Source organism: Chelonia mydas, chromosome 3, assembly GCF_015237465.2.
Source record: "Chelonia mydas isolate rCheMyd1 chromosome 3, rCheMyd1.pri.v2, whole genome shotgun sequence".
In the NCBI taxonomy this organism is placed as follows: domain Eukaryota; kingdom Metazoa; phylum Chordata; order Testudines; family Cheloniidae; genus Chelonia; species Chelonia mydas.
Window position 1 is genome coordinate 101,689,538 of NC_057851.1, and position 13,354 is coordinate 101,702,891.

Genomic DNA, 13,354 nt, shown 5'->3' on the forward strand with positions numbered 1-13,354 from the left:
CCTCATTGGTTTAGACCTAGGGGGAAATATGCTCGCTAAATCCTGCCTTGGGAAATCTGCTGTGTATGGGGTTTGATATGCTGAAAAATGTATTTGAATTGTGCAAAACTGGTTCCATTGTCACTCCCCTTTCGCTGCCTCTGCCTGTAAAACCACAACACAGCCGCTCTCTCGCTCGCTGTCTCTGTTGCGGTTTTCCCTCCCCACGCCACCACTAGGTACGACTTTACTGTGCCAACCCCCACGCTCAAGTACAAACCCTCCTTATCTGCTTTGATCCTAAATCCCCCTGGTAGGAAAACCTAAAATCCGCCCTGGGAGAAGCAAACGCTCTCTCCTCCTGGCTGGGACAGTGTGAGCTGGAGCCTGTGATGGGGGGTGTATCGAGCACATGTCAGGAGGTGAAATGGCTGGAAGAATAACCAGCTCCAGTGAAGTCTGGGCACCTCCTGACGCGTCTGTTTGCAAACTCGCACCTGTGCAGGGAGGGGTTGAAGTTTCTAGTTTTTGGGCTGAGACTAAGGACGAGGAAGCCGAGCTACCAGCTACTCCTTGCCCAAGTTTCTTGCTCCTATCGCATATAACTCAGTGCAGAGTTTCTGTCTCTCCGTCCGAGAAGTTGGATGCTGCCCGCCCCCTCTTCTGGAGCTTAGTCCCCCCCGCCCCCCCCCCCTCACGCACCCTGAGTGCCTGTCCGCTCCACGCAGGGGCAGGCAAACTGCTCGGGATTTCCCCACCCCAAACACCAGAGAGGCGCGAGAGATCCAGCGAGATCCTTCGTGCTGCTGTTTCCTCCTCTCTCTCTCTCCCGGTGAAATGCAGCCACAGCGTGCCCGGAGGGAGCCGGGGGTATAGTTTAGCTCTCGCTCGCGTAGGAGCCGGAGCTGGGAATGGGACATTTGTTTCCAAGCTCTCTGCTCTTGCATCTTGCTGTTAAATCCGCCGTTCGATTCGCCCCCACCCCCAGCTCCCCTGAGTCCAGAGCACTCAGCTGATGCATTTAGTGTTTCTTTATAGACACCTCCAAAGTTGACTCGAGCTTTTGTAGCTGTCAGCTCGACCCTGCTCGACTGGGAATTAAGACACGAACGGGTGGTGCACGCCCGAGCCCGCTTCCCCAGTCGCCTGGGTTCTGCTGTGCAAGGGGCCCGGGCAGATTCCCAGGCCATAAAGAGAGTTCGTACAACACGAGTGCTGGGGCGGGAGCAGCGCACTAACCTAGTCGGTTCCTGGGGTGTAAAGTGAAGAGAACGAGGACATTACGGAAAACCACTTTCCGGCTGCCGTTTGCTGCTTCTCTTCGCCAGGGGAAGGATCACTCCCTTGATTTGCAGGCCGTGCTTGGCCGAGCGAGCTCAGAAACTGCACCAAGTGACCTCAAACCCAACCCTGCAGTCTTTACACAAGCAAAACTCTCCCAATTGGTCCAGGAGAGCTCAAGAGGAAAACTAGACTGGCGCCTTTCGTGATGTTACCCTCCGAAATGTGCTCCTGATTCCCCGAGACTAGGCAGGAGAAACGAGGTGGGGAATTCAGTTCAGTAACTGACCCGGGTGCTGACGCCATTAATACCAGGGGGTGAGAAAGCAGAGTGGGGAATGGTGTCTGGTTTATTAAAAACCGGTGGGAATCTAGACGCGTGCAAAACACCGCAAGGAATAAAAATCACCCGTGCTATGTCCTAGTGTTCCCAGTAGCAGAGACAGGACGAAGGGTCCTTTTTTCACTCTATAAAACGTGAGGAACTTTCAAAAACAGTAAACTGCTCTTTTTTTCCTTTCCAATATCTGAACAGGGAGTCATCAGACAAAGCCCAGCTGATGAGAAGCCACGGGGAGGTCGATTCGGAGTAGTCCCCAAACACAGTACAAGCAACCAGGCTCACTGCACTCTGAAATCTCCCCATTGCCACTATCCATAATCTAAACGGCAGCGTGGTGTGAAAACGCTGACGTGTGTCTTGAGGGAATCCACATGGGGAGAAAAGGCGATGCAGCTCAGCATTGCTAGGCCTCACTTGACCCTGAAGAGAAGGAGTATCTAAACATCCAGCTAGAGCTGTATATAGAATGATAACAGACCCTGATGTAGTTGCCGGTGGAGGAGTCGTTTAGAGAAGAGTTTGAAATATCAGAGCGCAGGGAATAAGAAATCTCCCTTCCACTGAGCTTCTTGCCACTTTCTTTAGCATTAATTTTAACTTATTATCGACAATATTTAAAAATCTTTATTGGGCCCTGGTCTCCAGCCCCGGGATTACCCACATTTTCACTAAATGATGTTCCCTTTACTCATCCCTTGCAGCCAGTCTGCTTTCTGTTGTTTCACTGGAATAACTCTCCTGCTTCCCGTGGGGTTGCTCTGAATTTACACTCGGGTCACTGAGAATAAAACGTAGCCCCCAGAGGGATTATGAGTATGTGTAAAGCGGGCAGGATTTGGCCCAAGGCCTTTCTAATCTGGGTTTGTCACTGTGTTTCCCAAAAACAAGCACTTGCTTGGTCAGCCTCCTGGTACTCAGCTCCCAAGCCCAGAAGAAGAAGAAGGACACGGTGATAATTCTACACCTCTCTCCTAGTCAATTGCCCCATCCCACTAATTTAAGGGCACCGGGCTAGGTTCTGGATGCGGCAAACGTTTTCGGGGGATCAAATTTTGAATGCAAGTGGATTTCCACCAGATCCCATCAAGGTCTCACTTTTTGTTTGATACCGATGACTGCAGTTTTCTTTAAAATATGAATTCCGGCCAGTTGCATCTACTTTCCCAGTGTAGCGCTGTAACCTCCTGGCGATCGCACCCAAAGATGGTTTAGTTATATGTCAAAAAGAAGTCCCCGTCTCCCGTCTCCCAATTCACAGGACCAAATCCTGCTCGCTTTATTCAATGGGACAACTCGCTTGAGTAAGAAGAACCAGACCTGGCCAGCATGTGCAGGGCTTGCTCTAACTTTTGTCCTATCTGTCTTCAATTTACATATTAGACTTTGTGGAAAGAAAGAAAGAAAGAAAGAAAGAAAGGAAGAAAGAAAGAAAGAAAGAAAGAAAGAAAGAAAGAAAGAAAGAAAATGTAGCGGTTACTAATTAGTTCATTTTCGAAGGGGGCTGGATTAATTTAAACAAGAGAAAACTAAATTGAAAAGGCCCTTTTCGTTAGTGTAACATATTCCCACTGCAAATGTGTATTGGTGTTTTCCGTTGGTTTACAAAGGAATCAATTGCTGTAGCACTTCGCAGTCACTGTATTAAAACAAGTAAAGTTACTTTGGGTGCATTGGAAAAGCTGCTTCACTTACTGATTCGGGTCTCCCCACCTTGGAAATATTAAACTTCCCGAGGAACGGAGCTGAGTTACTCTGTTTGTTTCGAGTAACTCCTCGACAGCTCCTTCATCACCCAGCGGAATGAATCACCAAAGGGAAACAGACCATTATCCCCCTATTTGTCGCCTAACTCCACTGGAAATAATCCCCCTGCCAAATTAGATCTTCTCTTTATCCCTTTCCCCATTCCATGGACTCTACGGGCAGGTTTGGGGTTAAAATGAAAATAGGGAGTTTCTTTCAGATTGAACAACATAAATTTTCCTCCCTCTGTTCCTTTCCTTCTAAACCCCGAACCCCATTCAGGAATCAGGAATCAAACTCACTTCGGATCGTTTTTATTTGAACATAAACAGTTCGGTTTGCGGTCAGACTTCGTTTCAAATCCCTTCTGGGAAACTTCTTCGGAAGTTCTCAGTAACCAAAAAGTGGTCGTTGTTGTGTTATTTTGTTTGGGGATGGAGGGTGGGAGTTGTGTTAGGTTTTTTGGGTTTGGGGTGTGTGTTTGTTTTTTAGTAACGAACAATAACTACCGCTACTTCACAAAGTCATCGAGGTCGAAACACATGGAATTTACAGTGACAAAAGTTCTCCGTGTACCTAGCAGAGCAGAAGTCTGAGAGCAATTCTAAATGGTCGAGTTTCTCTTACAGCATTTGTATGTCTAATTTAGAGGCCATATAGAGAAGTGTTAGAGATGGGGTAGAAGAAGGAAGGAAAATAAAGGTCCGATTTCCAATCATTTCCCTATATTATTAATGCCTCCTTCATGTGCGATAAGTAACTGATTCTTTTCTAGTAATTATGCAAAAACCATCCGCTCTACAGAAAATAACAATCTCTTCATAAATATCTGAGAAATGGGGAATTTCGTGACTGCTATCCAATCAACCCAGAAACACATTTTTCCCCAAAATATTTTCTATTATTTTTCTTCTGAGATTCATTTTGAGCTTGTAATATTTCATAGTTCATTTTCTGTAACGGATTTGTTTTTAAAATCTATTTTAACCTGGAAAATAAATGTTATTTGGACATAAAGAAAAGTTAACTTACTGCTTCTCATCTTTTCCGTGAATGCATCTGCATTTTGCACCAAGTGTCAATTGGATCCTTCTGTATATTTGACAATCACTTTATGGTGATTTGTTTATGCATTCATAAAGATTTTCCATACTGTATAAAGAGAAATAGCCCTATAATTCAAGCAATTCATTTACACACGCAAGAACACACGGGAGAGAGGGGGTATGGGTGAAGGCTAGACAATTGGTTCCGGTTTTATTGCTATCTTAAAGGCAGTTCTTGTTAGCCTTCTTCAGTTTGTTGAGAAAAGTCACAGCAAGAGACAGGCTTTCCTTTTCTTGTCTTGCAGTCCCAGACAAAGGCGAAACCAGAACTTTTATTTAATTGTTTTTTATTTGAAATCTCACCCAGAAATACTGGTCCATAATAAATATATCGATAGTTATCAAGAATATATAAAAAATAAAGACAGGTTGTTGTCTTTGAGGCCCTAACAAAATATTTCAAGCAAATGCCCAGGAAAACATAACAAAACCAAACATAAAACAACAGGAAAGTTCCAGTGGAGTAACACAATGACCAATCCGGCCAGAGTCGACCCTGCATGCAGCTAACTGAGCAAGGGGTATGAGGGCAATGTGGACCCCAGCCAGCGGACTACTACACTGCACTTACAGCAGGAGATCTGGCCAAACAGGCTTTGGGGATGTTGCGCGTGGTTTGCACTGTTTCTCTTTCTTGTTTTATACAGCCACAGACCTGGGGGGGGGGGGGGGGGGGGAGAGGGAGAGAAACGCTTTAGAGAATTCACTATTAAATCCTTGTTACAAGGAAAACTGCACCATTGCCAGTACAACATGTTTAAAGGAGATTCAATTATAAGCATGCATGCATTCTTTTAAGCTATATTGTGTGAAAAGTCATCGTCATTCCTAGCTGTCATATCCTGGAGTGGAGCAGAGAAGCTTCCCAGAAGTGTAGGTGTTGCCTTTAAAAACAAACAAACAACAAACAAACAAACCAAAAACAAACAAACCCCAAACAACTCATCGTCTCTTTGCACCTGCGAACCGTACAATGACCACCATGTCTTTTTTTTCTTTTTTTCTTTCTTTTTCTTTTTTTTTTTTTGCATCCACTTTAAGGAAATATTTACATTTTTTGTTTTGTTTTTACAACAGGGATTTTTGTTTTAGTATAAGAAGAAAACATGGCCCGAGAATCCAACTAAAACATTACCTTTGTAAGGTCCTTACTACACTAATCCCTTGTTACAACGAATGCAGTTTGGACAAGCTCGGCTGTCGGTGGGAGGAAACACACGGGCGCTCAGCAAAGGAAGAGAAGCATGCATGCGAACGCAGGACTTCTTGTGTGGCGTCTTCCTGCAGCATCACCGAACAGAACTCGTTTGAAAGTGTGATCTCTGGTATAGCTAAAAGGGCGCCGGAGTTTTCAGTGTCACTTCAGTAAGTCCTTGGATTCTGCTGAGATCCTGCTCATGTTGGCTGTGGTGAGGGCAGACAGGTGTGGCGGAGGGGGCATTTGACAGATAGTGCAAGGGCAAGGCAAACCCGCCCAGTGCTGGAAGCCACTGCCAAGCTGGAGGGCTGGCGGGGCAGAGGGAGTCTTGAGTAAAGAGTGAGGGGGCCTGATCGTGCCAATCCCTGGTAGGGAGGCGGACAGCGGGGAGGAGGTGTTGGCTGAAGACAAGGCACTGCCAAGGATGGGGTGGACCTGGTGGACCGTGCTAGCTGCGTGGGCCGGGTGCCCGCCTGAGTGCCCCACTGTCCCGCAGTGAAAGGCGGAGTGGTGTCCTCCATAGATTTCACCCACCAGCCTCTTCATCTCCTCTAGGGAGCTGGTGAGCATCAGGATGTAGTTTCTGGCCAGCAGGAGGGTAGCAATTTTGGAGAGTTTCCTCACGGAAGGTCCATGAGCGTAGGGCATCACCTCCCTCAGCCCATCCATAGCCAGGTTCAGGTCGTGCATCCTTTTGCGTTCCCGCCCATTGATCTTCAGCCTGAGCTGCTGCAGGTCCTGCTCCGAGAGTTGCTTCTTGATTTTGTACTTGCTGCCTTCCCCTCCGGCCTTGGAGCCGTTTCTGGAGAGGCCTTCCCCGGACATCTTCTGCACCAGGTCGCCCTGAGTGGAGGAGACCGAGTTGAGCCGGTTGTCCTGATGGTGGTGGTGGTGATGGTGGTGATGGTGATCTCTCAGGTACATCTCATCCATGTCTGGCGAGGAAGCTCTGCTGGAGACAGAGCTGGAGTCAGAATTCATTGTATTGGGGCTTCGGAGCAAGAAATTTCTTCCCTGCTCTGGAGAGGGTGAAATAGGGTTGTTTTAAAAAATAAATAAACTGCAGGTTCTGCGGGGAGGGGGGAAAGGTTCCAACAGGAAGAAAACTCTCCTTTCTCCCTCTAATCTCTCCCGCAGGCTACCCAGCCTGTTTACAGGATAGCTGGTTGGTGTATGCTTGAACTAACCTCAGCCTGGAAAAGAGGGGCTTTTATAGCGCTGCAGCAGAGAAAAGAGACAAAAGAAGCCCTCCTATCTATAATGGTCTTGTTAGGATGACGTGCAATTATTCAGGGCGGTGCGCTTTGACTGTCCCATTTAGCAAGGACTCCCATTCATATTCATTGTGGTGCCACCCTGGGACACCTCAGCCATGGACCATCAGGAGTCAAGCAGACACAAAACCCCTCTGATTGACAACACGCACTCATCGCGGCATGTTCACGCCTTCTCCTCCCCCTGATTCTAATTTCCAATATAAAACTGCATCTAGTGTACAGTAAAGAACAGAGGGTCTGATTTGGATGTGTATTTGCTTGGGGTCATTTTTCAGTCTAGGATCTCAGTGTTAGGTAACGTTGTAGCAAATTCTATTTGTCTGAGGAAGGAGAGTAGGATTGTTTGCTTTGGGGTTTTTTTTTCGTGTGTGTGTGTGTGTGTCTTTTGCTCTTTCCAACCCCGAAAGAAAATAATCGTCTTCATTTCTGAATCTTTTTTCTATACATATTTCAGTTCCCCTTTGTTTTCATTTGCCACCGATCTTTACAATTTCCTTGCTTATCATTTCTGAGCGTAACTAACTCTGCTTTGCAGGTTTCTGTTAAATTGGATTGTGCCTTAACTGCCTTAATGTTGTAGTTTTTTTTTAAATAAGTAATTGATATGGTGCCTGCCGTCCACCCACAAACAATCGCTTTCGCTTACAAATATTTGGAAATTAATCTCTCTGGCTGCAACCGTGTGACTTTCTTTGTACTTTAAATAAATGGGAAACTTTGAATTTGTGTTGACAAGGATTTTTTAAGGTGGGCATTCAAATTGTTTCCAAATTAGAAGAGAGACCATTATATATTCCCGGATCTCAAAGTATTTCTTTCGATACACTGAATGGGAGGAGGTGGGGAAAGGAAGTCATCTGTGAATTGGACTGACTGAGAAGCTGCATAAAAGAACTGGACACATGCAGGCAAAAGGAAACAAACATCAAGTCACAAGGGAGAGAATCTTGCAAGCAAAAGCTAATATAGATGCGATGAATGTTTGTTAGAGTAAGTAACTGGCTCCGTGAAGTAGTTTTAGTTTGTTTTGGTTGGTATATATTTGATAACGGACACAGTAAGAGACTGGTGTGTGTGTGTGTGTGAGAGAGAGAGAGAGAGAGAGAGAGAGAGGGAGGGAGGGAGGGAGGAATGTGTTGGGATGTTGGAGGATGACAGTTTGTGTCTCTAGCTGGAAGTCTTTACTTTGCCCTACGTGTGTGTGTATTGTGGAGGAGCTTGTGAGAAGCGTCATGCAAGAGGGTTCCAGATATTCGGCAGTCTGGGTACCGATGTGTATGTAGGGTTTGTTTGTGGCCATATGTGAGTGCTTTCTGTGTGGGCCTGGCAGAGACACTATGCATTGGGATGCGCCTTTGCGGGGCTGGGGAGAGGGAGTTTGAGGGGGCAGGAAAAGCCTGCCAAAGGCAGGTGTGCTTCTGAGGAAGAGTGTAATTTGGACTCCAGGAGTAGTTTTATAGAGATCAGGTGTTCAGAGAGGCTGCTCTTCCCCTGGGATTGCCTGGGATTGATTTGTGTGTGCTCTGCACATGCTGATTGCATGGGTGTGTGAAAGGGAAAGGCTAGGGAGTGAATTGTGAAGAGTGACAGCGAAGGTTTGTCTTGATTAAGGTGTTTGGTTAGAAGGCTAGCACGTTCCAACCAACCCCTTCAACCACTCTTGTGTAGACAAGGCGGTGGTGCTTTTAACCTGTGAAACTGGCTCCAGTTGAAGCCTGGACTCCCCCTTTAACAACACACCTGATTGGAGAATGAAACCTTGACAGGAGTTTTCAGTCTGGGGATGGGTTTAATGAGAGAAGACGACCCATTGCACTGCTCACACTAAAAGCAACCGCTGGCAGTTAGGGCCCAAGTCATTGTTACTACAAAGAGACTTCAGACCCACATGGAAAAGAGCCAGAAAGGGATGGACGCTTTCATCCTATTGATTCTAACTGTACTTAATCTGCTGAGACAAATTTAAGACGTTCTAATTGTCATTGTTTGCCTGTAAATCCCGCGTTGGGCATTGGAGCAGATACACTGGTAGAAAGAAAAGACCCTTCTCTCACTGTACGGCAAGTTTAGACCGATAACTGGACGGAGAAACAAGGTGCATTTCCCCTTGTTCGGAAGAATGTATCACAGACGGGAAAGGAATTGAATTCAATTTCAGCTCGTTAAGCCTCTGCTGCGAGCCTTGGAGTCTTGGCGTTCCTCGTAGCTGAAACATTCCTTGTGTCAAGAGAAAGCAAAGCTGTCTGAATAACATGTCCCAACTTCCCTCTAATCTGGCGCTTCTACGACGATCCGTTCCCTTTTAACGATACCAATAACTGAATCATGCATCTGATGATCGCCCCCCTCTTCCCAGCCAAGGGAAGTAAATCTAAGAAGGACCAAGCAGGACTCAACTCCTAGCGCTATCTCTATTCCTGAAAACACAGCCGGAGTTTCGCTCTCGCTGTCTCTTTCTCTCTCGGAAACCTCTCTACTGGCTTGAGTAACTGTTGGCACAACATGTAAACTGCAGGGGAGCCGACTGAGTCTCAGGAAAAGGTGTATCTATTTTAAGCTCTTGAAGAGTCAATAAAGGGAGTGTTAATTGCTGAACTATTAACAGGCTAGAAGGCAAATGTGTAACTATTATAGACGAAGGGGAAAAAAGAACCACACCCGCAATAAACCCCCCCACAAGTGAGCAGAGTAATGCGATAGCTGTAAGCAAAGGAATTCTACTCGGTCTGTCTTAAGAGACCTTCACTCTCACAACCAACCTTAAGAGAGCTTCCATCGGACCAGGGGCCGGGTGAATGGCACAGCCTCCTGCTTGGCGGGCCCCAGGCGCTGGCGTTTATGAAGAGCCCTGTCCTCATATTTATTTCCTCTTAGCAAGAGACAGGAGCGACAGTTCCCGGCTTTCTACCCAAACGTCTGCTGCACGGGAGAAGCCAGGCAGCCTTCCCCAGGGGCTAATGCCCCGCGGTTGGAATCCGGGTGGCTGCTTCCCTCTTCCGAGGGGAACGTGTGGTGGAGGAGAGGGGCACCCTTTCAGCTGGGCCAGCCCGGCTCTGGAGGAGGAAGGGGGATCCGTAGAGAGAAATGGAGCTCCTCCTGGCTGCCTTCTCCCCCCTCTGGGGTCATGGCGTTCGAACAAGCGCAGATCTGCGGCAGATTTCAGCGTCTCGCATTGCCAAGGGCCGCTCAGCACGTGCGATCTTTCTAGAGTTGCAGGTTACCTCCAAGCAGTGATTGTGGGGGGAGTTACAGATTGAGGGCATGTTAATTGCAGGTGACAAATTGGCTTGTGTTTCTCTCTCTGTCCTACCCAGGGATGGCCAGATTTGAGTTGCATGTGCCGGCCAGAGGGGTGGGAAACCAGGATCTTTACACCCGGATTTTTTAAAGCCGGGTGTATTGAATGGGTTGATGGACCAGATAATGGTAGAGAGCTGGGTTCCCGGGTGGGAGGGATGCCAGCATCATTGATTGGATGCCAGTGGGCAGTCACTTGCTGTTAGGACATTATACTTTGGGCCCGGTCTTTCAGCACTTATTCAGAAGATCCACAAACAACACACACGCCTTCCCTCCAGCGGGCATAGGAGGGTTTTGTCTGAGCTAGGCTCTCCGGCAAATGAGCCGAGGGTAAAATATGCGAAGCCCCCGAGCTCCTGGCAGGGATCAGGGACAAAGGCAGAAATCCAGTCTGGAAAGGTACCTTCTTGCGCAGGCGATCGTGTGGCTTTCCCCAGCCACCGCAGTCTGCAGAAGAGTTGAGCCGTCACCCCTCTCTGAAATGTTTTCTCTTCCTCCAAATGGACACGCCCAGCGTGTTGACCTGCAGAAACGGGGGCACCTTGAGACCTTTTTGTGTTTGCGGAAGGAGCAGAAAGGGGGGCCGGGAAAGGACTGGGAAGCCCCGGGTTGGGGATGGAGCAATCTGATGCATAAATGGCCTTCGGGCTGCCTTTGCCCGCACCAGAGCAATGCAGCCCCCACGTCCCGTTCCATCTCCCTGGCCGGTTACAGCCCCCGCGCACACCCGCACGGCTCCCGTTACTGCGCTTCTCCCTCCCACCAGCCTTCCCAGCCAGAGCTTTGCCTTGCGGGCTGGACGGCAAATCGCGGCTTGTGGTTTGTGTTCCGTTCCTTTGAAATCCGACGTAGAAAGAAAAGTACACACAGACAAGTACCGCAGAGCTATTTGCGGGGCATACGAGTGTCCCCAGCAATCGGGTTCCGCCCCAATGCAATGAAAGGACGCGGGACAATTGTTGTTTTGCAGTTCCTGCAACTTTGGCTGGTGCATTGGTACCTTTTCACTGTGGCAAATTTTGTTACAGCCGAAAGGACACAACATCTGCTCCGCATGTTTCAAACCAAGTCAGCGATATCCGAGAAGCTCTGTTAGTAGCAGTAATGTAAGATTTGACAGAAAACTTCACTGCACGGAAATTCGTGTACATAAACCCAGCCCTATGCCAGAAATGACTAAAAGCTTCTTTGCCCCATGCATATTATCTAATCCTTCCCCTGTGCCATGTGGGGATATAAATAAGCAAAAAGAAATACCAGACTTCGAGAGAATGGCTTGGCACGGCAGTCTACAATTTAGATAGATGGGTTAGGTATTAAGTATTATTATCATCGTCGTCGTCTCAGTCTTCATCACCCCTTGCTGGAGTTTGTTAATGTAACAGGGTGTTTCCCAAAACTAGACCTTTTTGTTTAAAATGGGCCATAAGCAATTACTATATTCACTGAACAGAAAGATTAAACAAGCTAAAACACTGGCTTGGTAGTTCTACTCCTTGTTAGCGGTAGGAATGTTCCCTACAATATGTGCTTCCCTCTAGTCTATATTTCTCTTATGTGTGTGAATATAAAGCAGTGTATCATACTTCTATGTCCTATGTATTGATTATTCTCAATTACCTGCTACACTTTGCTTTTGTTTTGTTTACTTTAAAAAGTGAAATAGGGCCAAGAGCAAAACCAGTCTGAGACAAGACTATTAAGGGTATTCAAAACTAGATCTTTCTCCCCTTTCAATCAATAGCAAAACTCCCAGTGACATCAATAGGAGCAGAATTAGGCCCCAAGACTCTACAAGCTTAGACAAATACATATTATAATAATTGTGGGGAGCAAATAATAAGAAAGCTAAACTGTGCTGGAAAAAACTAACATTTTCCTTCCCTTTTGATCCACATCTTCATAAGGGGAGAATGCAAGTTTGATGAGAAAAATACATATTTTCTGATGAGAGACTGCCTTGCACTATGTGTCATGTGAGATTCACAGGATGTGAGGACGTGCCAGAATAGCACAAGTGCTAATTATGTGACTATATATGAAATGTAATCCATTGGCAGGACTCGAGGTTTAATTTTAATGATGCATAAACATCATGGCTGATTAGGACTTGCAGATTCATTATACAGTTCTGATTTTTAAAGGTATATTAGAGTGGGAGTAATGAAATTCTATAGACATTGTTCACCTGATTTTACTTAGTGAATGTACTTCAAATTAGCAACGCCTAATTCTGAATTCTTGTGCAGTTTCTGATGGTGCATGGATGTGTCCTAAATATTTTTAGCTTGGAGGCATGTTACATCCTGGATCACTTCAGTGGTGGTTTTGTTTTGGGAAGGAACACAGGATCTGACCCCCTAACATAAGGACTGACTGATTAATTCAATATGGTGTAATTTTAATGTATTACTACTGTGGGATGTTTAACAGGTTATTTTGTTTTATATTTTTTGCTACCTAGATTTTGTTTTTATTTAACCAAGACATTTTTAACCTGAGCTTTTAACAACAAGTATATCAAAAAGGAGATGGCAGAGTTTTGAGATTCTTATGATATATTATATTGTTACTAGTTTATTAACTAATACTGGAAAGAAAGAAAGAAAGAAAGAAAGAAAGAAAGAAAGAAAGAAAGATAGATGACTGTTATAGATGTTTTTTCATAATATGTTGTACATAATATGTTGAATTCTGAAATCTGCTTGTACTTCTAGAAAGCATGTATTTCCTTCAACAGAAAGTAGTTAGGGTTCCTTTGTTATATTCTGTTTTTGCTCAGTGTGTAACTGATTTACAGCCAGATTGATAGTACCTTATCATTTGACATGCATACACCACTTAATTGTATAGTCTGTAAGGCTGGTATTTTATTTTTGTGATAATCACAAGCTTGTTTTCCAATAATTGGCTTGATCCTATTCCCAGTGAAGCCAGTATCAAAACTCCCATTGAGTGGAATGGGAGTAGGATCAGGCACAAGAAAGCTGTCACTCTCCAGATTCCAGTCAAATAAACCTAATGAGACAATTTCCCCCTTGACTCACACTCCTTTTCAAATTCATTGACATCCAGGGTAGAAGTCTGAGCAGAATACGATGCCATTTATCGGGTATGATCCTGGAGC

At 45.9% G+C, this 13,354-nt stretch overlaps 1 protein-coding gene across 1 annotated transcript; it reads right to left on the reverse strand.

The window, feature by feature from the left end:
• Positions 1-5,266: 5,266 nt before the first annotated feature.
• Positions 5,267-6,870, reverse strand: OLIG3 (oligodendrocyte transcription factor 3). Its single transcript, XM_007058070.3, has one exon. The coding sequence runs from the start codon at positions 6,629-6,631 to the stop codon at positions 5,810-5,812; it is 822 nt and encodes a 273-aa protein (XP_007058132.1). The 5' UTR covers positions 6,632-6,870; the 3' UTR covers positions 5,267-5,809.
• Positions 6,871-13,354: the final 6,484 nt, after the last annotated feature.

Excerpts from the sequence above, each read along its gene's own strand:
- OLIG3 (XM_007058070.3), bottom strand. The coding sequence starts at position 6,631 with ATGAATTCTGACTCCAGCTCTGTCTCCAGCAGAGCTTCCTCGCCAGAC.